This window comes from Meles meles, chromosome 10, assembly GCF_922984935.1.
Source record: "Meles meles chromosome 10, mMelMel3.1 paternal haplotype, whole genome shotgun sequence".
NCBI classification, from domain to species: Eukaryota; Metazoa; Chordata; class Mammalia; order Carnivora; family Mustelidae; genus Meles; species Meles meles.
The window spans coordinates 63,112,443-63,137,505 of NC_060075.1; the positions used below are offsets into that span (position 1 = coordinate 63,112,443).

The window sequence follows — 25,063 nt, forward strand, 5'->3', positions numbered from 1 at the left end:
TTCACTGAGCAGTATAATCACTCTTGTGATGAGCAGCTCTTTCAACCCAGAGTAATGATGGGTTGAATTGTAAGAGTAAATGATAAGAGTAAAACAGTGAGTCATTTAAATTTACATTATAATGACTTTTTTAAGTGAGAAATTATAATGTAAAAAGATCTTATTTTTTTTGTTTGTTCTGTCTTAGAAAAGGAAATCTTTCAGAAATTGCTTTAAAGGAGGTAAATTACTTTTATGTCCAAGAGCTAGACTCTTTGAGAGTAGACACATCCAACATGCATTAATATAAACTTGAGCTGATAATTTCTCTGCTGTCAGTATTTCTGTGATTATGGATCAAAATAAGAACATGCAACTTTGCTGATTGCTAGAGAATAATTATTTCTCTAAGTGCTATCTTCCTTTTCCTAATATAAATCCCTGAGTTAGTCTCCATGAGTTTTCCCCATCACCAAGTTTCTGTTCTTTAAGATTCCCGACTTCAGATGATGCATTTTCTCCCATCAGGTCAGCTGTCTGCCTCATTGCCACCACCACCCCCAGAAAGGCCCGAAGTTGTGGTGGAGCTGATTGGATCCAGGCTTTTTTGTAGGTGTGCTTTTGAGGTTTCCTCTACAAACACCTCAGTGGGATTTCTCATAACTTGGTCTAGGCTTTCTTCCCAAGAAATGAAAGAAGAGCTGAAGCAAGAGACCACAGTTCAGGCATCCTCTCTTTTAGAACTGGATGGCATAAATCTCAGGCTTGGAGATAGGGTATGTTCACAAACAATTGGATTTTCTTTTCTTTTCATGATGTGTTAATTTTCAAAATGGATTTTATTAAATATAACACATCCTAAACATACTTTTGGCCTCCGAATATAAAGTACTATTGTTTTTCTTTTTCTTTTTTTCCTTTGCAATCATGCCAACTCCAGTGATAATTGGATGAGTCAATAATTTTAGTGACTACATGTGAAGATCCACTGTTGCAGTTGGCTGAATTGTCAATGAACCCATATAACTTCATGTCTCATTCTGGTTTTAAAATGATAATTTTTGTTCTAGAAAAATGTTTTCATTTTTTAATGATGATATCACTTATTATCTACTTTTAAATATATCTTAAAACACAACGTCTACAACACTTTATGTTGAGGTTTTGAATAGCTAATATTTTAAAATGATGGACTTTTTCCCAGTTTTCAAGCAAGTTTTAAAATTATGTCATTTCTTATTATCTTGTTTGCACTATCAACCCAAAGTACTTAATTATAGTAGTTTACACATATTTTCTCCATAATTTTATTGCTAAATGATTATTTGTTAATTGTATTCGTAGGTATTCTGTAGTGCTTCCGTCTTTTTATTGGAGAAACCACATGTACAAAGTTTCGCCATCGAAAGCCAAGAATTTTTTGCAGGCATTAAGGTATGTAGCCATGGGAGTGGATCAGAAAGATTATTTCTCTATCACTGTGTTTTCCATACTGTGATCTGTGGATGCTGGTTCCAGGACTTCATCACTGACTATTGAGATCCCAGAATCTGTATTTTTGAAAAGTAACCCAAATGATTGTAATGCACAATGGTGTTTGAGGGCCCCTGTTAATGAACAAAAATTGGAATATATTTGCATTTTTTCAGAAGGAGCTCAAATTAGAATAAAAAGTTTTATTCCCATAATTCATTCCATCATGTAACTAAAAGTTAGAGTATTGATATTTAGTTATCACGCATTTTGGAAGACAGGGTGAGGTATGGTACTGAAGCCTCTGACTGGAATAGAATTGACCCAGGAATCTGTGCACTATGAACTGTGATGAGGGGCCTCATTAAAGGAGGCAGTATCTGTGGTCACTGCTGGTAGCACGGGCGTCCAAGAACAGGAGAGCTTTTGCAGCAGATGAGCAGGCATGACAGGGAATCCAGAAGGAGTGGAAGGAATGGGACAGTATCAGGAGGTCTAGGCAGGCAAGCACCGAATATCCTCTGAGTCTCAGCCGCGGCGCTGGAGTTTGGCCTGGATTCAGCTCCAGTTCGGGAACAAGATGGGATGATCGATAGATTGTGAAACTAACACTCAGAACCAGGGCAGAACCTGTTCCTGGAGAATGTCCACTTATACACAACAGGGACCAGAGAGAGGAGGGAGAAGAGTAACCATGTTGTCAGAACAGCATAATTACAGTGGAGGGAGAGCAGAGCTCAGACCTTGGAGCACAGAATCTTTGGATCTCCATTGGTGAACACTCAGCAGACAACATCAGGGTTCAGCAGTCCACCGCCAGAAAATGTTTCTGATTAGGCTAACAGGGAGAAAATGTGGTGCTAAGACGCATCTGTTTGGAGAGCTAGCCAGGAACCAAGATGGATTAAAAGCTTGCTGGCTCACAAAAGGACTGGCCTATGAACTGAATAGGACCGGTCCTAGATTTTCAGTACTCAGTAATCCAACTGAGGAAAACAGAGGCGGTGAAAGAAGCTGATGGTTGAGATATTTAAAGTGATAATAGTATTTTGATTTATATATTAAAAAATACATAGATTTCTATTTGCAGCAATGTGGATGGAGCTAGAGTATATTATGCTGAGCCAAAAAAGTTGGAGAAAAACAAATACCATATGATTTCATTCATGTGTGGAATTTAAGAAACAAAACATGAAATATGGGAGGGGGGAAGAGAGAGAGGGAAATAAACCATAAGAGACTTTTTTTTTTAAATTAGGATTTTATTTATTTATTTGAGAGAGAAGGAATGAGTGCACAAGCAAGCAGAGAGGCAGGCAGAGGGAGAGGGAGAAGCAGACTCCCCACTGACCTGGGAGCCCAGTGCAGGGCTTGATCCCAAGACCCTGGAATCATGACCTGAGTCGAAGTCAGACTCTTAACTGACTATGCTTAACTGACTGAGACACCCCATAAGAGACTCTTAATGATAGAGAACAAACTGAGTGTTGATAGAGCAAGGTGGGCAGGGAGTGGGCCAAGTGGGTGATGGATATTAAAGAGGGCACTTATGATGAGCACTGGGTGTTATATGTAAGTGGTGAATCACTAAATTCTACTCCTGAAACTACTATTGCACTGTATGTTAACTAACTAGAATTTAAATAGGAGTTTGAAAAAAAAAACACCTTACATTTTTAATTTATGTTAGGAATGATATTATTAGTCCCTAAGAATAAATACACTTTTACCTTGGTGAGTCAGTAAACGTTGACAAAGCAATGGAAGAATATAGGCATCGTTGTCTCCTCCATTCTCCAGTGCCCATCCCAGAACCAGAATCACTAAGGCAGTACCAGGCTGCCTAACGTGTTGGGGAACCAGATTATGGTTCAGCTTGCAGCAATCCAGAAATTGCACGTGTTGCCAGTGTTTTTAAGGGTTTGGTTTTAATTGATCTTGTTTAATTAAAAAATTCCAGGGCTTCAGTTATTACTTCTAGCTTATTTAGCAAAATACAAGCTGTCAAGAAAAATGCTCTTGCAGAATTTCATCTTAGGAATAAATTCTGTTTTGACATGACTGCTCTGCATGCTTTCTTTTGCCAGTTACACCCAGAGTTAAGCACTATATCAGAAGATGGGAAAGAATATCAGTTGAAGATAGAGAGCACAGTTCCTGTCATTTGTTCTGAACCCAGTGAGCTTGGCCAGCAGTGCAAAATCTCATTAAAACTGAAAACTGTTGATCAAGGTAATATATTAAATTCACTTAATTTTATTATTAGATTTCAGATAATTAATGCTTTTTTTTTCTTCTAGAAAAAGTCACTGGAGTGTGTACATGTAATTAGTTATGTTGTGTGTTTAAATCAAGTTATGGCTCACTCATATTAATACTTCTGGGCCATTATTATGACTGTCGAAACAATCTGTGTTACAGTTCTCATTTATCCCTCCTGGCCTGGAAGCTTTTGTTAAAACCAATCAACAAGCCCAGTAATGAGCTGCTCCTCCTCTTATCATTCTTTCCCTCCTACCACTTAATTTTTTTTTCTTTGCTTTGTTTTCGGAGATGGAGGGACAAACTGCTCTTGAAGAATTTCCAAATATCCCGAAATAGGGAGGTGTGATAGGGAACTTATGCCAACATGAGTTCCAACTTAGGCAACATGAATCTCCTAATGCATTCTTTACTTCTCTCTCCCTAATGCAAGCTTGTGTTTGAAATCTTTTGTTTTAAAATTCTATTTAAAATACTAATTATATAGATTGCAGGATGCATGGCTGCATGTATGTCACTGTCACAGCCTATAGAGAAAGGTGAAATTCTCCCATGAACATGAGAGAGTATGAGAGGAAAACCATTTATAGCAATCATTGGGTTGATTAGATTCTGTTTCTCCCTCCAAGACTCTAATATAGAGACCAAAGCACATAAGAGATACATAAATTAGAATGTAACTTTTAAGAGAGATTCTGTTTATACACCTTTTCACCATAGGACATAAAATGTTATGTAATAAATACACCAAATACAGTATATCTAGGTCTTCATGTCTGTATTACACCAAATTATATGTGCTGCCAAAGCGAGCACTGTATTACACCAAATTAAACCAGAGAAATGAAAGGATAAAAAGAGAGTCTGATGGGAATGAATGCTGCACCAAGTAAAGAGATGGATATGAAAATAGAAAAGAGGCATCGAGAGAGGCTGTCTCCAGACAGTTGACAATAAACGGGCTGAGGTCATACCCTGCTACATATTTAGATTTCTGGGAGCACCATAAGCAGCACTGTATTTTGAAATTCAGCAGAGAAATATGAAATTAAACCTTCTCTCACACCATTTAACATAATTCTACTTCAGACAACCTGTGAAAAGCATATTTTGTAAATTTTGCTACAGTTTATGGGAACGAATAGGAAGAGGAAGATGTTACTGGTATTTTCCAATCATGTTAGCCAAAGATTTTCTCCAGTTGCAAGTTTACTTTGAATTATATTTTTGTGCTCTCAATTCTTTCAACAAGACAAGCATTATAATATTTCTACATTTTCAAAGTTTGCATGTTCCTATTATCTGTCAATTAAAAATAATTTCCTTTTTTTCTGGAGAAGAATTTCTGGATTTCATTTTGGATATGTCTCACCTTATCTTTTTTAACTGTATCTACTTCCATAGAGAACAAGTTGGTCTCTCCTAATGTATTTCTACAATGACTATGCTGCTTTATTATAGGCTTAGAGAGAACAATACTTGGCCCTCACACCATAGACTGAGGAAATGATGTCAGGGGCTATATCCAAGCCAGATGTATTCCATGATCACCTTAGGGATCTGGCTAAGAGTTTAGATGCTTTTGTTAATTTTTATGTGTATAGGAATAGTACGTACGTATTTCTAGGGGGGAAAATGCATGAAGAAGAACTTTTTTTTTCCTTTATCAGGAATTTGTAGTCCAGTACAGTGTTCTATATCAGACCAATATAATTTTATACCTTAAAATTATATGTGGAAGAAAAGAAGATAGAAATCTTTTAATAACTGCTGCTTTTTTCTGGATCTCAAAAGGATTTTGTAATCATTAATAAGATATGAGAGCAAACTTCTGTTTTTGCCAGTTTTTGGAGCAATCTATCTTTTTTATTTAGTTGTACATTCCAGAAGTTCCTTTTTTCCTCCTCTCTTACCATTTTCTTTCTAAGTTATTATTTTTGTTCTTTGTTCCATAGGAAAGGGAGCATCTCAAGGTTCTGAATATATAGGGACATTTGGGAGACGAAAAGGAATAGAGTTTATTACCGATGTGGAATTACTTAATTTCTGTTAGCATTTCTGTTTTTAAGATGATGATCCAATAATCATCTATACCAACAGCCGTTGCTATCACTCAACAATGGATAGGACATGAGTACAAACCCTGTGAAATGTCACCGACATATCAGGACTGAAGGCACAATTCTTAGGCAGAAAGAACATCACATTATGTTTCTTGGTGGTGGAATCATGATTTTTCTTATAGAAACACAATACATTTTCTATACTGCTTTTGAATTTTATGCAGGTACATATGGATTTATAGCATTATTGAAAATAGTACTGTGTATGTACATATATATGTATATATTGAAGTTGATTAATTCATTGTAAAGATTAGGTAGGGCTCAGTAGCTTTGTTTTTATTTAGACAAAATTACAACTATATTTTTAAATAAGAGAAAAGAGGAATAATCTCTCAATTCAGTGTTCCATGTTAATCAAGTTGTTATGTGCTTTGATTGATATATTTCCTTTAAAAAAAAGTCAATGTATTTTTTTCACAAAATAGGTAAAGAACAGCGAGGTTTAAATTTGGCGCTGTCTTCCTGTCACGTGGACCTTCCCCGGACATCGTCCTGTGCTAACGGATCATGCAGCCATGCTTTGGTGTACTACACTGCTGTGACAGATTTTTCTCGAGATGGAGACAGAGTGACAAACATTGTAGTGGAACCTATAGTGCATGAGGATTTCCTATGGAATAGCTACATTCCAGACAGCATCCAGGTTGACAAATTACAAAAAATACCTTTACAGTTGGAGCTTTAAAAAAGATATATTTATTTGATCAGTACATTTTGTAACTTTTCATTTCAAAATTGTTTAATAAGCTTTTTCCATTTTTAAATGAGTCAATTTCAATAACTGTAGTAAAAACAGTAATGACAAAGTCATTGAGATTGCTAAGCAATTTATTGTGTATCACTAAATATAATTAATGATAATATTTACCAAAAATGTCTTTGCTTTTAAGATCAAAGTAAAGGATGTCCCAACTGCTTACTGCTATTCATTTACTGACCCACATATAATTACATTTGATGGCAGGTAATTTCCTGAAAGTTTTTTTTTCTTTTAGTAGTTTTTGTTCTTTTGGATTTTGCTTTTGTTTTCTTTTAACACCTTCCTATTTTATTGTTTCTTCGTCCTATTCACTGAAAGATTAGACAGGAAGCCATGTATGGATATCACTGGCTTGTTTCAAAATACTAATTTATTTGTGTGGAGTTTTTTTGCCTTAAAATTTGGCCCTTGATAAGTACACAATATAGTTATGAGGCTGAATTAGTAAAAATGAAGATTCTTACAAATACAAATAGTCATTTTAATTTGATTTCATTATCTTTAATAGTGGTTAAATTCTTAGCTCTAGAGATATTTACTATATTGCATCTCCACATGATGCTGAAATAATCCTTAAGGTTTAGGTGAGATGATTAGGTGAATACATTATAATTTTTTTAAAAACTGAGTATTTCTATTTCATGACAAGGATACTCAGGGGAAAACTGTTGTAGCCACCATGAATACCTGGATATCTGCCCCTGGAATGCAAGTAAAATGGACAAAATGATCAAAAAGTAATCTAAGCTATCTTGCTATTAATATCTGCATATGAGGATTTAAACTCAGTTATACTGTTCTGGGGAATATATGATTTTAAGATGTCCCTAAAGAAAATTATAAGAACAACTTTTTGTTGAGTCAAAATTGTCTTCATCATGTAAGGTAAGATAATTTATTCTTTTTAAAAATTTTAATGTAATCATAGTCAGAAAAATTATTCAGTGTGAGCGAATAAATACAGAACTCCATCGCAAATGATAATCAAAAAGTTTGAGAAATTATTGAAAAGTTGTAGAAATTGATCCCACATGCAAGATTCCTTTATGGTCACAATAAAAATCTTAGACGTTTTAGTGGAAAAACATCTAGAAAGCATAGTGGGGATTAATTCCATTGGTTATAATTCAACAAGATTAATTGTGCAACAAATGACAAACCCTGTTCTCAATGCGGGGGTATGGCAGTTCCTAAAACAGACATCTCCTGCTCTCATGCAGCTCACTTCTCTATAGGTAAAGAGATATGCACAGTTGATAAATAAAATGCAAAGTGTGTCTGAGGAACATGGGTGCTATGAAGAAAACTATAGCAGGGATGGGAGGAGAAGGCTCTAAAGGAAGAAACAAGTCATAAGATTAGGTGTTTATCACTACTTTGTTTCATTCAGTGCTCTAAACTAACGCAAAGTAGTGGTGTCTCGGTGGCTCAGTCGGTCAAGCGTCGAACTCTTTCTTTGGTCTTTGGTCCTGATCTCAGGGTGGTGGGATCAACTTGCATGGGGCTCCACACTCTGCGGGGAGTCTACTTGAGATTCTCTCCCTCTCCCCCTCCCACATGCATGGGCATGCTCTCTCTCTCAAATAAATAAGTAAATCTTAAAAAAATAAAATAAACTAATATGAAGGTATTAGATATATGGATTTTTCATTCTTCTATCAAAATACATTGAATGTGTATAAATAAATTGAACACACATTTTTTACTTATAACATATTGTGGTATTTTGTACAGTTCTTAATGCAGTTGATTTTTGTTAACCATAGGGTATATGATAATTTCAAAACTGGAACATTTGTGCTTTATAAGAGTGTGTCACGTGACTTTGAAGTCCATGTACGCCAGTGGGACTGTGGAAGCCTTCACTATCCTGTGTCGTGTAACTGCGGGTTTGTTGCCAAAGAAGAAGGTGATGTTGTTACTTTCGATATGTGCAGTGGTCAGCTACGTGAATCACAGCCATATTTATCTGTAAAGAGCCAAGATATAACCAGCAATGTCAAGATAAGTGAATCCTACTTAGGAAGAAAAGTCACAGTATGTATGATTTTTTACACTTAAAAGTATTTGTCCTCTTTTTCCTACAGATTTTGGATTAAAACCTGAACTTTTTTTCATCTCTATTAAATTAGGAACTATCATATTTTAACATTAGTTTTCCCCCAGAAATATCTTTTTGACAAATAATACTGATCTTAGAAGGAATAACTTTTTTTCTTTTTCTTTTCGTTCTTTTTTTTTTTTTTTTTTGTTTAGCACACACGAATAGACACAACATAGTTAAGACTTCATCAAATCTAAGCAGTCTTATTTTAAGATTTCAGTGTAGTAACTTGGTGGGTTATTCCTATAAATTATTTTTGACAGTGCCGAATAAATAGTATATTACACAGAGATGAAATATATAATTAAGAATAAGTATTCAGGGGGGTGCCTGGGTGGTTCAGTCAGTTACAGATCTGCCTTCAGCTCAGGTCATGGTCCCGGGGTTCTGGGATCAAGCCCCACACCAGGCTCCCTACTCAGCAGAAAGCCTGCTTCTCCTTCTCCCACTCCCCCTGCTTGAGTTCCCTCTCTCACTGTGTCTTTCTCTGTCAAATAAGTAAAATCTTAAAAAAAAAAAAAAGTATTCAGGAGTAGTTAGCCAATTTTTGAAATGAGTACAGGTGGTTCTGTCTCAGGAATAGGCTGGTAGATACATGGAAAAGATTAGAGATCATTAATATTTTAAAATAATAGTTCGTGTGTGTAAGTTATTTATGTTACAATGTCATTTTCCTTCAGTGGATTGAGCTGCTGCCTTTGGCTCGGGTCATGATCTCGGGATCCTGGGATCGAGCCCCGCATCGGGCTCTCTGCTCCGCGGGGGGCCTGCTTCCTCCTCTCTCTCTGCCTGCCTCTCTGCCTACTTGTGATCTTCTCTCTGTCAAATAAATAAATAAAATCTTAAAAAAAAAAAAAAAAAAATTTAAATGAAAGTAGTAGAAAATACAGGTGAATGTTTTTATAACATTGAGGTAAACAAGAATTTTTAAACATAATGTCATGTACTTAAATTCCATCCTTAAAAACCAAAATGCAAATGAAAAACTGGGAAAATATTTTCTACATATAAAATATACAGTTAATATAGAAAACACTCCTTTTTGGAAGTATTTTTGTATCTTCCCATCTTTTTGTTTGTTTGTTGGTTTGTTTGTTTTTTTTAAGAAACTCTACACCCAACATGGGTCTTGAATTCATAACCCCAAGATCAAGAGTCACATGGCGCTACTGACTGGGCCAGCCAGGTGCCCCTAGAAAACACTCTTATACATCTCTAACAATCAGCACTCCAATTAAAATGAACAAATAAGGGGCGCCTGGGTGGCTCAGTGGTTAAAGCCGCTGCCTTCGGCTCAGGTCATGATCTCAGGGTCCTGGGATCGAGTCCCGCATCGGGATCTCTGCTCAGCAGCAAGCCTGCTTCCCTCTCTCTCTGCCTGCCTCTCTGCCTACTTGTGATCTCTCTCTGTCAAATAAGTAAATAAAAAATCTTTTTTTTTTTTTTTTGACTCTCTGATAACTCATTTTATTTATTTTTTCAGCGTAACAGTATTCATTCTTTTTGCACAACACCCAGTGCTCCATGCAAAACGTGCCCTCCCCATTACCCACCACCTGTTCCCCCAACCTCCCACCCCTGACCCTTCAAAACCCTCAGGTTGCCCCAACCTCCCACCCCTGACCCTTCAAAACCCTCAGGTTGTTTTTCAGAGTCCATAGTCTCTTATGGTTCGCTTCCCCTCCCCAATGTCCATAGCCCGCTCCCCCTCCCCCAATCCCACCTCCCCGCAGCAACCCCCAGTTTGTTTTGTGAGATTAAGAGTCATTTATGGTTTGTCTCCCTCCCAATCCCAAGAGTAAATAAAAAATCTTTAAAAAAAAAATGAACAAATAATATACACAGGCAATTCACAAAAGAAAACTGATAAATATATCCAAAAGTATAAATAACCAACAAAAAGATGAAAACCACAACCTCATTAGTAATCAAAGAAATGCAGATTAAACACCTCATACAATGTTGGCAAAAATAGAAAGAGTAGCTACAGTCTTTCCAAAGGACATAGCTATATTATGCATGCACACAACCTATGCATGTCATTTTTTCAAGAAATTTTACTTCCGAAAATTTACCGTAATAAGTATATTCAGAGTCCTGATAGTGTTCATTGTCTCTCTCCTTCTAGGATGGAAAGGTTACAGTTAATCAATGATGAATCCTGTAGTTTAACCAAAACCCTAAGTAAAGTGATGTCACACAATAGAACACTGTCCAGTCATGAAAATTTTGGAGTCAATTGTATTAACTGGCAGGCAAAGATATTAATGGCATATAGGAACAGTTTTAGAAAAATCGGCACCAAAATCTTAACATGAACTAGCTCAGATTGAATGGTAATGTAAGGTTTGTTTGCTTTTAAAGTAATTTTTGGGAGTGAGCACTTACCATTTTTATACAGAGAAAAAAATGCCATTTTTAAATTTAGAAAATTAAAGGAGAAGGATTCTGACAAACAAACATAGATGGTGTATCTCAGTGACTTTTAGAAGAGAGCGTTTCTCAACATTCAGGTCCCTGATCTGGGAGCAGCGGTAGGCCTGTGAGGAGGATCATGGATGACACAGGCTATTAAGATAATTTGACAAACCCCTTGCTCTCATTCTGACTCCCCAGGTATGCCCTGGTTATAATTTGGCTTATGATTCTGTTTGCCTACTGTGAAGAAGAGAATGTTGATTAGCCACAGGAACATGTATTCCTCTGGAATTACATTTATCTGTGTAAATTAATTACTTGGCAGTCTAGTTCCATACTTAATTATTATCAGAGGCATTACTTGGTAAACATAATACTCAACATTTATAGCTGTTTTGATTGTATAAAATACCCCACCTTAGTTTCAAAAGAAAGAGGTTTGAACAATATTTTGCAATAAAAGAGTTGATATAGAGATCAGATTTCAAGTCAGCAAAGTGCAAAACCCAGAGCATTAAAAGGAAAATTGTAATCTGAAGAAAATCAGTATTCTGTTCTCTCTTTATATTGAAGGAATAAATGGATTTGTTTCTTCTCAAATAATAGTTTTTTTTTCTTAATCCATATTGAATATTGCTTAAGCATCTCTTATTTCTGTATTTCAGATCTGGTTTTCTTCTGGAGCATTTATCCGTGCTGATCTTAGTGAATGGGGCATGAGTTTAACAATCAGAGCCCCTAGCCTAGACTATAGAAACACTTTGGGACTTTGTGGCACCTTTGATGAAAACCCAGAAAATGATTTCCATAATAAAAATGGGATAAAAATTGATCTAACTTTTGATAATTATGTTGCTTTTATTAATGAATGGAGGTAAGAAAGTAAACTGTTTTCATTTGTTATTGTGTTTAGTGGAGACACAATACTCTGCCTTTTTTTTTTTTTTTTGGCAACATGTTACTGAGAAAAAAATGGTTCTTGTGCAATTTATTATTCTTTTCTGTTTTTCACCTGGAAGGATTTTGCCGGGGAAAAGCATGTTTGACACAATGCCAGTTTCTCCATCTTCACCTGGAAAACAGTCCTATTGTAGCTGCTCATCGGACACTAATTCTTTATATCCTTCCAATCGTCTGGACAGTGCTTCTCAACAAGAGATTGTTTCAGGTTGCAAAGATCTCAAACATGTCAGATTCTTTTTCTTGATACCAGAACTAGATGTCACCTCTGAGTATATTAATTCAGAGGCTCTTATCAGAGGGATAAATGAGTATACACCTGGAGAAGAAAATAATTTGAACTTCCTTCCTCAAGAAAAAAAGCATGTGAACCTAACCAAACTGGAATTACATTTACAAAAACATCCTGGAAATGAAAAACAAGAGGCACCAAAAACTCTGGACAATGGGAAACATACACGGGGCAAGAGTAGCCACAGCCAGGAAAGGAGGCAGAATCCACAAATCAGATGGAAACGGCAAAACTTTTATGAGTTTCTTCCTATGTTTGCTTTCCAAAGTCTTAGCCAAAGTGACCTAGAAGAATTTGCTTATTTCTTCCCTGAAGACCATATTGAGGATGTCCACCAGGAGTTTGTCCCTACGTGGCCCACACCCTCTGGTCTCACTGAACACGGCACTTTGGCGCTCTGCCAGCAGACTCTTGCCAACTCTAGCATAGGAAGACACTGTCTCACCTTTCTGGGCAAGAGCCTAGACACTGCTATAGATATGTGTGTTAAAGATGTTCTCCTAAAAGATGATCTTAGCTGGGCAGAAGCAGGCGTGGCTCTTTTAGAAAACGAATGTGAAAAGAGAATTTTGGAAGAGGGGAAATACAGCACAGAAGAATACAGCAAGTCAGTTGAAGACATTCTCGAGGTCCTCAAATGCCCCAGTTTATGCAGTGGCAATGGGGAGTGTGTAGAATGGGGATGCGCATGCTCCCCGGGCTTTAGTTCCTATGACTGCAGTGATTCACATGGTGAGTGAGAACCCTACAGCTTTGACATTGCATATGCTATTGGGTTATGGAAATTCTTTGTTCTTTTTTTTACTTTCAGTATCTTAACAAGGTTTATTCAGATTATTTAAGGAAAAGAACCCCAATTAACTAATCGATACAGTCATAATTCTTCCAAAGCATCTCATCTTAGAGTAAAAGCTGCAGTACTTATAATAGCCTATAAGGCAAGCTGTACCTCTTCAAACTTATTTCCTACTAACTAAAACCCTCACTCATTTCACTCTACCCACTTTGGTTTCTGTAATGCCAAGTTCTCTTGACCTCAGAGTCTTTGCATGCAGTTCGTCCCTCCTGTTGTAGAGAATAGTCATTTTTTTTTTCTAGAACTCAAATTTAGTATTTTGGGGGTACTGTGTTTCTAATATTCTGCTAATTATGCCAGTTTTCTTGATTTTTTTCTCTAATCCACCTACATGGTGCAAACTATTATATCCCAATATGTAAGAGAAAGAAATTTTTAAATATCAATTTGAGGGGCACCTGGGCAGCTCATTCAGTTAAGCATCTGTCTTCACCTCAGGTCATGATCACCGGGTGTACCCTGTGATCCAACTGGCATGGGCATCAGGCTCCCTGCTTAGCAGGGAGCCTGCTTCTTCCTCTGCCTCTGCTCACCCCCCTGCTCTTGTTCTCTCTTTCAAATAAATAAACAAAATCTTAAAAAAAAATCAATTTGATTTCATTAGCCATTAAGCCGGTAATTCCAGATTTTCCTTCTACCCCCATCATCCCACCCTTCTATCTGAGAGACTTTACCATCTCAGTAAATGGAAACTTCACTCCTCTGATGTGAAAAACTTGCAGTCATTTTGACTCTTCATCTTTTTTTTTTTCATGCCTCAGGCTTAATCTGTTAGTAGCAAATCCAGCTTTAGCTTCAACAACTTTCATCTCTCTCCCAGCTACAACTTAGTCCAAGCCACCTTTATTTCTCACCTGGATTATTATAGATTTTCTCAAAATTTATTATCCATGCAGCAGCTAAAGTGATCCCTTTGATATGGTAGTGAAATTATAGTACTCCTGCTGAAATCTCTCTCATGGACTCCTTCTCCTTCCAAGTAAAACCTACTTTCCCTACCATGGCCTAGAAGACCCAATGCAGTTGGAGCTTCCTCTCTCACTGAATTTCATCTGTCATTCTCTCCGCCCCCCAGTGTTATTAAGTGGTTGCTTTGCTGTTTCTCAAAGAGGCCAAACCTGCTCCTACCTCAGGACCTTTGCATTTACTTTCCCTCTCACTGGAACATTCTTCCAACATCTATCTTCATGATGGACTTCCTTCTCTTCTCTTTTCAAATGTCATTGTTTGAGACATCTTCCATGGTCATTCAAAATAAAGTAGTTTCCTTCACACACCCCATAGTCTTTATGTCCCTTCATATAGTTAATATATAAGTTTTCTTCATAGTCTTGAAAACATTTATGCAATACACTTTATTTTTCACTTGTTTATTTTTTGTCCTCCTATATAAGTTATAAGAAGGCAGGAACTTTATTCTGTTCATATATACCCAGTGCCTAGAGTAAAATCAGAAAAATAGAAATTTCTCAGTGAACATTTGTTAAATATGAAAGAATAAACTAGCAAATATATATTTTTAATTTTCACAAATATTTTAGGGTTCTGAGCACACAATTTATGATCTTATATTCCACTGCTAGTAAAGTTATATTCACTTAGATTTTGCCAGTACTTAGAGAACTGTTACTTTTATATGTAGCATTTATCTATTTTGACAGCCAGATCTTGCTGATACAGATAGTGTATCATCTTGCCGAGACCAGAACAGATATGTAACACAATATGATGATCAGTTAACTCTGACTGCTAGGAGAAATTTTTTTCCAATGATTGTAAGTACACCTAAAATTGTGGTAGCATATAGGATAGCAATAATAAATAAGAACATTAGTAACATTTTCATGAAATTTTGATAACTCTTACACTGTTTAAGAATTTTTAAATTTTAGCACATTAAATTTTAATACATTGCTAATTACACTATTTTATTACAAAAGTATTTTTTTAAGTTTTTTTTTATTTTAGGGATTTTATTTATTTATCTGACAGAGAGAGATCACAAGTAGGCAGAGTGGCGAGCAGAGAGAGAGGGAGGAAGCAGGCTCCCTGCTGAGCAGAGAGCCCAATGCAGGCCTCTATCCCAGGACCCTGAGATCATGACCTGAGCTGAAGGCAGAGGCTTTAACCCACTGAGCCTCCCAGGCGCCCCTACAAAAGTATTTTTGGTATAACCCATTTCTATGTCACAGACCAAAATGGCAAGAACAAAACACAGGCCATTGTAATAGTAATTTCTTAATGCTTGTAAATAATTGGTATTAAACATTATTAAAACATTAATTAAACCTGTTTATTTAGGCACTGGTAGTATCTTTAATGCTATTTTTATTGCTTTGATGGTGGGTCACATTTAACACCAGACTTCTCTTAATATTTAATAGTTCAGGGGCACCTGGGTGGCTTAGTGGGTTAAGCGTCATGATTCCAGGACCTGGAATGGAGCCCCTGGTTGGGCTTCCTTCTCAGCAGGGAGCCTGCTTCTCCCTCTCCCTGCTACTCCCCCTTGTACCCGCGCTCTCTCTCTCTTTCTCTCTCTCTCTTTCTGTCAAATAAATAAAATCTTTAAAATACATACATAAATATATATATATGCATATATATATTTGTTTAATTAATGTACTAATATTTGGAGTAGAGTTCAGAATATTATTTTCCATATGCTTTTAACTTGGACCTTGAAAATAATTAGTTTATTTTTCTGGAATTAAAGAAAATTTGTCCATTTTGTTTTATCATGCTGTCCAAAGACAAGGCTCCTGAAATTATAGAACTCGAGAATGCTGGATTCTGTAATATTCGAAAATATAATTGTATGACAGTGAGAGTGTTTGGTCAAGGCTTCAAAGAATCACCTTCAATTAAATGTGAAGTTACTAAACTGCAGGTATGTTAATTATAGTGTTGAAAAACAATCAAGTTTATGAGTTATTCAGATTAATTTTATCTTGAATTAATTTGGTCTGTCAATTAATAACATAATAACATAATCCCAATGGATGTCATAGCCACAGAGCTACGACTTTAGACCTTGCTTGAACTTAAAGCTTCTTCCCTATTTGTTAACTCTATTAAACTATTTTATATAATTTTTATTGCAATATTGGTTCATTATTCTAGTTATAATAAAAAATTAAAATAATATTAAGCTTAATATGGAAGCTTCTGTATTTATTAAAATGTAAAACCACAAAGAATGGAGATCATTTTTATCCAAGGCAACCTGTGTGGCTGAAGGGGCACAGGGATATGAACAGTTCCCTTCACAAAACAAAAAGTTGAAGAATAATTGCACTTATCCCTTATTTCAAAAAGAAAATAGTGTTTTTCTTTCTTTAGGCCGTAAATAATGAACATGATCATTCAGTTTGAACACTGGTGTATCAAATTACACCTTATTTTGATGATTATTTATATGGCCTTCTTTTTCTTTATTCAAGTGGATTTTTATTTTAAGAAAATTCTTTTAAAGCACCTACTTGGATAAGCTGAAAACTTAAGACAGCAAATGACATTTTAGCATTCTTTTTACTTTTTCTCTAAATTGCTAAAGCCAAATGGGATCCTGAGATTGAGAATTTAAGGAGGAAACAACTTTCGTATCTGTCTTTATCAAATATTTATACAAGAAAACTATGCTTATTTCCAGATTTTTTGAGTAGAGCTTTTCTAAATAACCATGAAATATTTTAATCCTAATGAAATAATGACACACAATAGAAAATGGAATACATGTATAATTTTATTCACTTAGTATTACTCAAGAGAGTAGATATTATATTGTTTGTGGCAGAATAAATCATATGATATCACACTTCCATTAAGTGATTTGCCAAGAAAGAGAAAGTACACTTTGTACTTACTTTCAGATATATTATTCGCTGTGATATTTATTCTCATACTACCTTTTTTTCCCCTAAACATTTGATAAAAAGCACACTATGAAATTTTCTAACATACTATACAGAACTACAGAAAGAAATATCTATGTTCACTAGCCCAAAACAAACTTACTTAGATTAGCTGTTTTCTTTAGCACCCTGTTCAGGATATTTATATATTTCATTTGTAATACATTTTTTTAAAATGTTTGTATTCCTCTTTGAATATCCTCCGCACTCTAGTTGATTTTAGTTACGTACTTATTTGGAAAGTATACAAAATACTATCATGGTTCTGAGAGTTTGTGCCATTCGAAAGGTACACACAGAGAAATGTCACTGTTTTATCATCTCTACCACTCTGTCCATTACCCTTTCTTTCCATCCCATTTCCATCTATCCCCTGAAGGTATCCACTCTCACTCTTCTCTGGGTTATTCTTACTGCCTTTCTTTTGCACAAAGGAACAGATAAATCCCTTCTTTTCACATGAGAGCTAGCATATTATAGATGTTCTTTTCTACTTTTGCAGTAGTAATTTTAAACAACTTTTTATCTAGAGATGCAAGCACCCACCCAGTCCTTTCTTTCACTCTCTGCCCCCAGACCAGGACTTTACAGAATCCAATTTTTAAATACTTAGAGGATTAAATCCAAATAGCTATCCTAAAAATGAATGGCCCTTTGTGATCCAGCTCTTGTCTATTTTTGCAAACTTGAACCTCCTGGATATGCTCTGCTAAAATCTCATGCTGTCTCACCAATCCCCGCATTTCACTTGCTATTCCCTCCAAACAAATTGAATAGCACTCTCTCCATTTCTGCTCCCTGTGTCCGAATAGCAGTCTCTTCTACTTTCAGAAAGAGAAGCCTCCCTTGACTGCTAGAGTCAGTGTCTTCTTTCTCTCTCATTAAGCTTTATTTGAGTCTTGGTTACAGTAAAATTAAAATTATTTTTTCTGTTTTTTCCTCTGTGATCTTTTTCATCAGAAAGTCCTCAGCACCAATAGATACTCACAAAATATTGATGAATGGAAAATAGTATATGTGCTGCCGAAGCGAGCACTGATGAATGGAAAATAAATAGAACTCTATTTATTCCTTATTTGTGGTAGGCTTCTTTAAATGTGGGTGGAAATGATTTCTGTGTGAAATCTCATTCAATACACAAAGTCCTGTATCCATCTAAGTGTCCATATCATGACCACCCAGAGACATTTTTGTCAGCCCGCCTCCATAGGGGGAGACCACTGAACTGACCTGTCTGTAGTGCTAGATTCTACACATCCCCTTAAACATGGATATTTCTACTGTGGCCTACTCTATCAGTCATCAGTATTTAACAAGATAGTTTCTGCTGGCTACAGATGACCGCATGTTCTCACCTTCTTTTCCATCTCCTACTGACCCTTGGTATGGCGGCATCAACATGCTCCTTGCCCATTTCTGAGCAACTGAAAGCATTCTACAGTCATAATTTTTTTAAAAAATGTAAATCAAAATATTGTTAATAAAATATGGCCTTTTAGTTTCTACGTAGTTACCAGTACCCAGAAAATTATTCTGGCTTTTCTTCTTTAGGCACCAATGCATTTTAGTACTGAAAAGTAATCCCTTAATATAGATTAAGTATGATTTGCTACTGAGTTATTAAGTAGGGTGAACTGGTTAGAATTAAGTTTTCAGTTACATAAATTCATTCGAACTACCTTGAGCAAAAATGGTACTTATTAAGAGGACAGTACGTTTTTCACAGAATCAGGATTAAAATATAATTGCTGGCTTCTCAGGAATAACTTGAATTTAGGACTTGAACACCTGAAAACTCAGTATGTCTGCATTTGTATGTGTGTGTAGTTATCTATCTCAGTTCTTTTTTTCTCTGTGGGCTTCATTTTTCCCTTTCATTAGATTTTGGCTTTCTCCACGTAGTGAAAAACAACAGCCACCCATAGTTCCATAACTTTGTGTCTTGCACCTCAAACCACCAGATGCAGACTGGTCCAACGTGCCCCCTGGGACAAAGTTAAAATAGTCCAAGTAATCAAAGCATTGGCTAAACTTAGATCCACCCCTGGAGTGGTTACATGTAGTCAGGAAGATGGGTCATATAAGAACATGAGAGGGCTCTGGGAACCAGACAGAAAGAGCAATTTCAAGTTGCAGTAGAAGGTTAGGAGCTTTTGCAGGAGAAATGACTTTCTAGGCAGGAAATCAATCCACTGTTGGCCAGTTATGTAGTCAAATGTGTTTCCTCTTGCTACAAAATTCATGGCATGGTGATTCATTATATATGACTGATAATGGTAACTTCTTTGATTTGAACTCACAAGAAATGTATGAAGTGTCGGAAGCAGTTTACATCAAATTAAAGTGTATATGGTTTTCATTATTCTGGATAAAATTAAACGTTGATGTCACTTTTATTACTTCATTATATATTCCATTATACCAGCCATGCATTTTAAAATTTATCTTTTGATTATATGTAATTCACTAGCAAGGAATTTCTATAATGAAACAGAGGTTAATTGCCTTCTCGTTATGCCTTCAGTATAATAACAGTAAATGGGTCCTTGGAAAAGCTGTCTACACGAATACTGTTTTTCAAAATAGCAGAACCATTGATTGTCAGCTGCCCTCTGATGTTCAACAGTCTGATACCATAAATCTGATGGGGGAGAAACCAATTGCAAAGTGGCAATTAAAGGTAAAAGAGAAAAGACATAAGTAAATTTTATATATTAAAATTTCATAATGAATTTATGAAGCTACATTTAGAATAGATCTTATAATTATAAAACTACATCTTACAGGTATCTAATGATGGTTATAAGTTCAGTAATCCCAGAATAATGATCATATATGATGGGGCTTGTCAAGTTTGTGGTCTCTATGGGAAGGACTCATGTACTATAAAGGTATGCATTTTTTTCCCACTTATTTTCACATTTACACAGTTGGTATTTTCATTTCCTATGCTATTGGCTTATTAATGGCATATTAGTTTTTTCACCTTCATATCAGAAATACTAATAGAGAAAAGCCTTTCTCAAGTTTATATACAGTTAACTAAAATTGTTATTCTGCCCTTAACTGTTGTTGAAATGGCAAGAAGAAGGTTTCTACCTTGTATGTTTTGAAATGGCAGGTTGTTTATTCCTTAAAAAAATTCCTTAAAAAAAAAAAGGAGGTTCAGATTGAATTTTAACTCTTACATATATTCCTTCTGAAATAGTAATAATGATTTTCCAGTAAGATGTCTCTCTGCAGTTACCTAATCTTTTTTTTTTTTTCAGCAAATGATATATATATTTATTTTTTTTTTTCAGCGTAACAGTATTCATTCTTTTTGCACAACACCCAGTGCTCCATGCAAAACGTGCCCTCCCCATCACCCACCACCTGTTCCCCCAACCTCCCACCCCTGACCCTTCAAAACCCTCAGGTTGTTTTTCAGAGTCCATAGTCTCTTATGGTTCGCCTCCCCTCCCCAATGTCCATAGCCCGCTCCCCCTCTCCCAATCCCACCTCCCCCCAGCAACCCCCAGTTTGTTTTGTGAGATTAAGAGTCATTTATGGTTTGTCTCCCGCAGTTACCTAATCTTTGTAACTAGGAGCATGCAGGATGGAGCTTGTAAAATGAATAAGGCTAGCACTTTTATAAGGAGGTTTTTTGTTTTGGGTTTTGTTTGTTTTTGTTGTTGTTGTTGTTTTATGGCAACTAAATTCATCGGACCTTGCAAGTCTCCACCACTGAAGGGATTACAGAACAGCCCAGCCAGAGCTGAATCCTCACAGCCACACCCTCTTCATTTAGCTACAGTCTGTTTATCAACGGATCATTCTCACAGGCCAGCTGCTGTTGTAATAGATACCAGGGATCTAATATTACTTGGCTCTTCAAAACTGAGAAGCATATCAAATAATATTTATGGAGATAAAAATTTAAAGTATTATTTTAAGTTTTAGATCTTTCTTCCCTTGAGATTAGCAATTAGATGTTATCAATAAGAAGTTTCTGTTTCTGAAGAGTTGTTTGATTTTTACTTTCCCTTAAATATTCCATTTCTACATGTCTTATAAGAAATACTTTTAAAATGTTACAATTCACAATTGTTTTATATTGTTGGGGCTATTTTGTTCTTATTTTTGTATCGTGTTCTAAGCAACATCAGAAGAGATTTTTGTCAAATATGCAAAGTTTATATATGCTGAACAAAATTTGGTCTTCTTAGGTTGAAAGGATTGCTACATTTAATGTTATTTCTTTGCAGATCACCTTCTCTACTATTTGTATAAGAATATCCATTGTCAAATGTGGATAATTGTATCATAGTTCTTGTTCAGTTTCACCATATTCAGAGGACATAGTGGGCTCCTAGAGCAAGGGAAAATTGTTAGAAGCTAATGTGTTTCTAACACATAATAAGATGAGCAGGGGAAAAATTGTTTCATTTCTTTATTAACTGAGCATTTCCAGCCTGAGTTAGCAGTAAAAACAAAACAAAACAAAGAAAAAACAAGAAGAAAAGACAGGTTTTCTTCCTTGTTATTTATAAACGAATTTTACACAAAGATATAGCTATATATGTATGTTTTCTTATTCCCTCCATATTGATCAATTCCACAGGCAAATTACACAAAAGGAAATGATTTGTTTTCTAACATACATTTATGATGAGGAATATGAAAAAATGTTTCCTAACCAGAATAGACTTATTATATGCTTTCACTGGAATCACCAACATATATGGTATTACCTTTTTATGTGCATTTTTTTCCCGAAACACTAACTATAATGACATCTTAATTGTTTTTCTCTTTTTAAAATTTCCATTAGGAAAATGTTTGCATTATTGATGGGCTCTGCTACATTGAAGGAGATAAAAATCCTACCAGCCCTTGTTTGATTTGTAGACCAAAAATTTCAAAATTTACTTGGTCATTTTTAGAAAGTAAGTTAATCTTTATTAATCCAGATATTTTCTCTACAAGTTATTTTTAAGTGATTTTAAACCATGAGGTACATAAATGTATATATGTACATAAATGTATTTAAGATGTGTTTAATTTAGGATCTTTCCTAACTGCATGACTTACTTCGCTTGAGCATAATATAAAATGAAATGTTATCTCATGTAATTTCTATGATTATACTACAATAGGGCATGGGAGTTTCATTTTAATATTTGATACTGAAAGCAAATATGAATTATTAATGGAAGAAATGGGAATGGCTAATTCAGTTACACACAGTTTGTACAAGTCAAATAGCTACTAACAAAATAGGCTCTCAAGTACTATATAAGTACATAAAACGTCCATCAGTAAAGTTGGTGGGTTTAGTGGAAAGAGAACATTACTTTAAGACCAAAGCTCTATATCCTATCCTTAGCCTTATTTCTTTTTAGTTTTGTGACAAGACATTTAGCTATTTAAATTCCAGAGGCCATGCGTTCATCAGCTGTTAAATAAGCTTTCCTGGATTCAGTAATCTATTAAGTGCCTTCCAGCCCTATCTTTCTGTGACTCCGTGAGTATAACAGTGGGTCCAGATAATGTCTGGATACTTAGTTCCACCCGAAAAAAAAAACACCCCACCTCATAGTCATGTACCATATAATTTCTTCACTTCCTTAAGTACAGTTATATATAATTCCACATAGATGTTTCTTCATTCTCGTTCCTCAGTGAAAAGACCAGGCATCACAAAATACAACAAGATATATTTACTCCCTGCCCCCATCCCCATGTAATTTTATTTGAGTCATAAAACCTTTTATTTATACTGTGCTTTGTAACATCACTATATATATTACTGTATATACAAATTTCATGACTGCATTAGACCATTTGTCAGATTATTCATTGCTCAGGTGCAAGACCCATGGGGTGTTATGGGAAGACAATGAAAATCTGGAGAAGAATTTAGTGCCAGGGACAAGGGAAACACACTATAACTTCTGAATTGGTGTCTGTGTTTTTAATGGTTTCGGTATGACTGACTCATCATAGATTTACAATGTTCAAGGATACCAGGGGTCTGGAAATACCATCTGTCCCAAGTTTCTTATATTGAGGGATGAGGAAATTAAAATCAGTAAATTGTATAAAGATATAGGAGGGCAGAGCGGGAACCAGAACTACACTCTCTTGGCATCAGTGGTTTGTTGATGCAAGTGGAGTGTGTTTGTGCCCAGCACAGTGGAAAAGCTATTCTTCCAATCTGTTAAGCCAGTTGGCAAGGGAGGGAGCCATTTTTTAATGTGACAATGTAAAAAGATGTTTTAAAGCATTACTTGAGCACAAAAGGAGCCCTCTCTGTCCTCTGAAATAACCAGAGTTCCGGCAAGTGAGCTTGGCAGCAGGAAAGACCTCAGAGGAGCAGAGGGTTGCTGTGACTCAGTGGCCCCAGTTATACGGGGGGAGACAAGTACAGTGAAGAAGAGTCAGGGCAGTCAAATGAACAGTCCAGACATGGTAGAGAGTAAAGGAGAAATAAAGAAAAGAAGGTGCTGAGAGGGAAAGTAAAGCTGAAAAGTGTAGAGGACAAAGAAGAGTGAGAGAGCAAGCACTGAGTTGGTCGACATGGAGAAGTAATTGTAGACAGGAAAGAAAGAAGAGGTGTCCAGTTTGGGGAAGTGTGCAGAAGTGTTTCTCTGTTCAAAGTGCTTTTACACTCTTGTAGCAAAGTTTGAAGTCTTGCACTTGTGAGTTACTTTTACATTTTCTCAGAATGCAATTGAATTTATTCTGAATGTAAAAAAAAAATAGAGCCCAGGTAGGTAATGGAAGTTATAGCAGAGTTCGAACTTCATCAGAATGTTCCAGTGGGGGCTCTCTGTATCGTACTTTCCCTTTACCTTTTTTTTTCTTTTTCTACACGAGTACAAAGTAAATGTTTTCTCTGTGACAGACAACCAACCCCCAGTGATTCAAATACCGCAAGACAAATTACAGACATTTTTGGGGGAGAACTTTGTGTACCAGTTCACGGCCTTGGATCCCGAAGGTTCTGACATCCATTTTACCTTGGACTCAGGTCCTGAGGGAGCAAATGTTTCCTCTACAGGACTTCTCACATGGAAAACAGAGTCCCAGACTCCACAGCAATTCACTTTACTCTTTAACGACGACTGCAATGCTGAAACAAGAGTCACGATTATGGTAATATTTATCATTACATAAATGCCACTGAATTAATTAGCAATATTGGTATCCATTTTAAACTTGCAATATAATTCTTAATTTGTGAAGAGGAGCTAAATTATTCAACATTTCATGGAAAATTAAACTGCCAACACACTGTTTTTGTCAGAATTTAAAATCTTATGGAGATTCTCAAGTCTAGAGCATGGAGCTAAAGGACTCACCCCTAGATCATTTTCACCTGTACTTAACTATGATAAGGATAAAGAATGCATTCATTTCTATGTCCCTGAAAGACCTGTGCTCAACCTAAGGTTGATAATTATACCCTTTCCTTCAAGTAAAGTCATTTTTTATTGACCATTCTTTTGATATTATTAGTCATGAGCTATTAATACTATTTTTTTTTTTTTGCACTCTATATGCTCGACATTTGGGACACACTCATACAGAAGTAATGAAGAGCAGTTGTGTACTATTTCATAGTAGCCACATAATTCAAGTGACTGGCTTACTTTCTCTATTTTGGGATAATTCAGGTGACTGACTAACTGCTTTACTCCTTATGGATTTTTGTTCCACTTGCGGTGCATGCATTATAGAAATTGATCAGTCATCTTGTAAAATTTTTAAAAACTATCCCCAGCATTTATATTTTGGCTATGCTCTTGAAAGTTGGCATAATTACTTTATTAAAGTATCTTTTAAAATAGTCTTTTACATTAAATATATATTTTTTAATTTATTAATTTATTTTTGTAAAACTTGTGATCTGGTCTTGTACATAAACATACATGCCT

At 35.7% G+C, this 25,063-nt stretch overlaps 1 protein-coding gene across 1 annotated transcript in view; it reads left to right on the forward strand.

Moving 5' to 3' along the window:
* Positions 1-25,063, forward strand: part of VWDE (von Willebrand factor D and EGF domains) — a 70,454-nt gene that overhangs the window by 23,446 nt on the left and 21,945 nt on the right. The window contains exons 5-17 of the mRNA XM_046020902.1: positions 508-755; positions 1,324-1,413; positions 3,540-3,684; positions 6,266-6,483; positions 6,731-6,804; positions 8,367-8,637; positions 11,788-11,996; positions 12,142-13,106; positions 15,981-16,117; positions 19,666-19,821; positions 19,928-20,032; positions 21,955-22,069; positions 24,031-24,281. Of these exons, the coding sequence (XP_045876858.1) occupies positions 508-755; positions 1,324-1,413; positions 3,540-3,684; positions 6,266-6,483; positions 6,731-6,804; positions 8,367-8,637; positions 11,788-11,996; positions 12,142-13,106; positions 15,981-16,117; positions 19,666-19,821; positions 19,928-20,032; positions 21,955-22,069; positions 24,031-24,281 (2,984 nt within the window). The remainder of the gene's footprint in view (positions 1-507; positions 756-1,323; positions 1,414-3,539; positions 3,685-6,265; positions 6,484-6,730; positions 6,805-8,366; positions 8,638-11,787; positions 11,997-12,141; positions 13,107-15,980; positions 16,118-19,665; positions 19,822-19,927; positions 20,033-21,954; positions 22,070-24,030; positions 24,282-25,063) is intronic.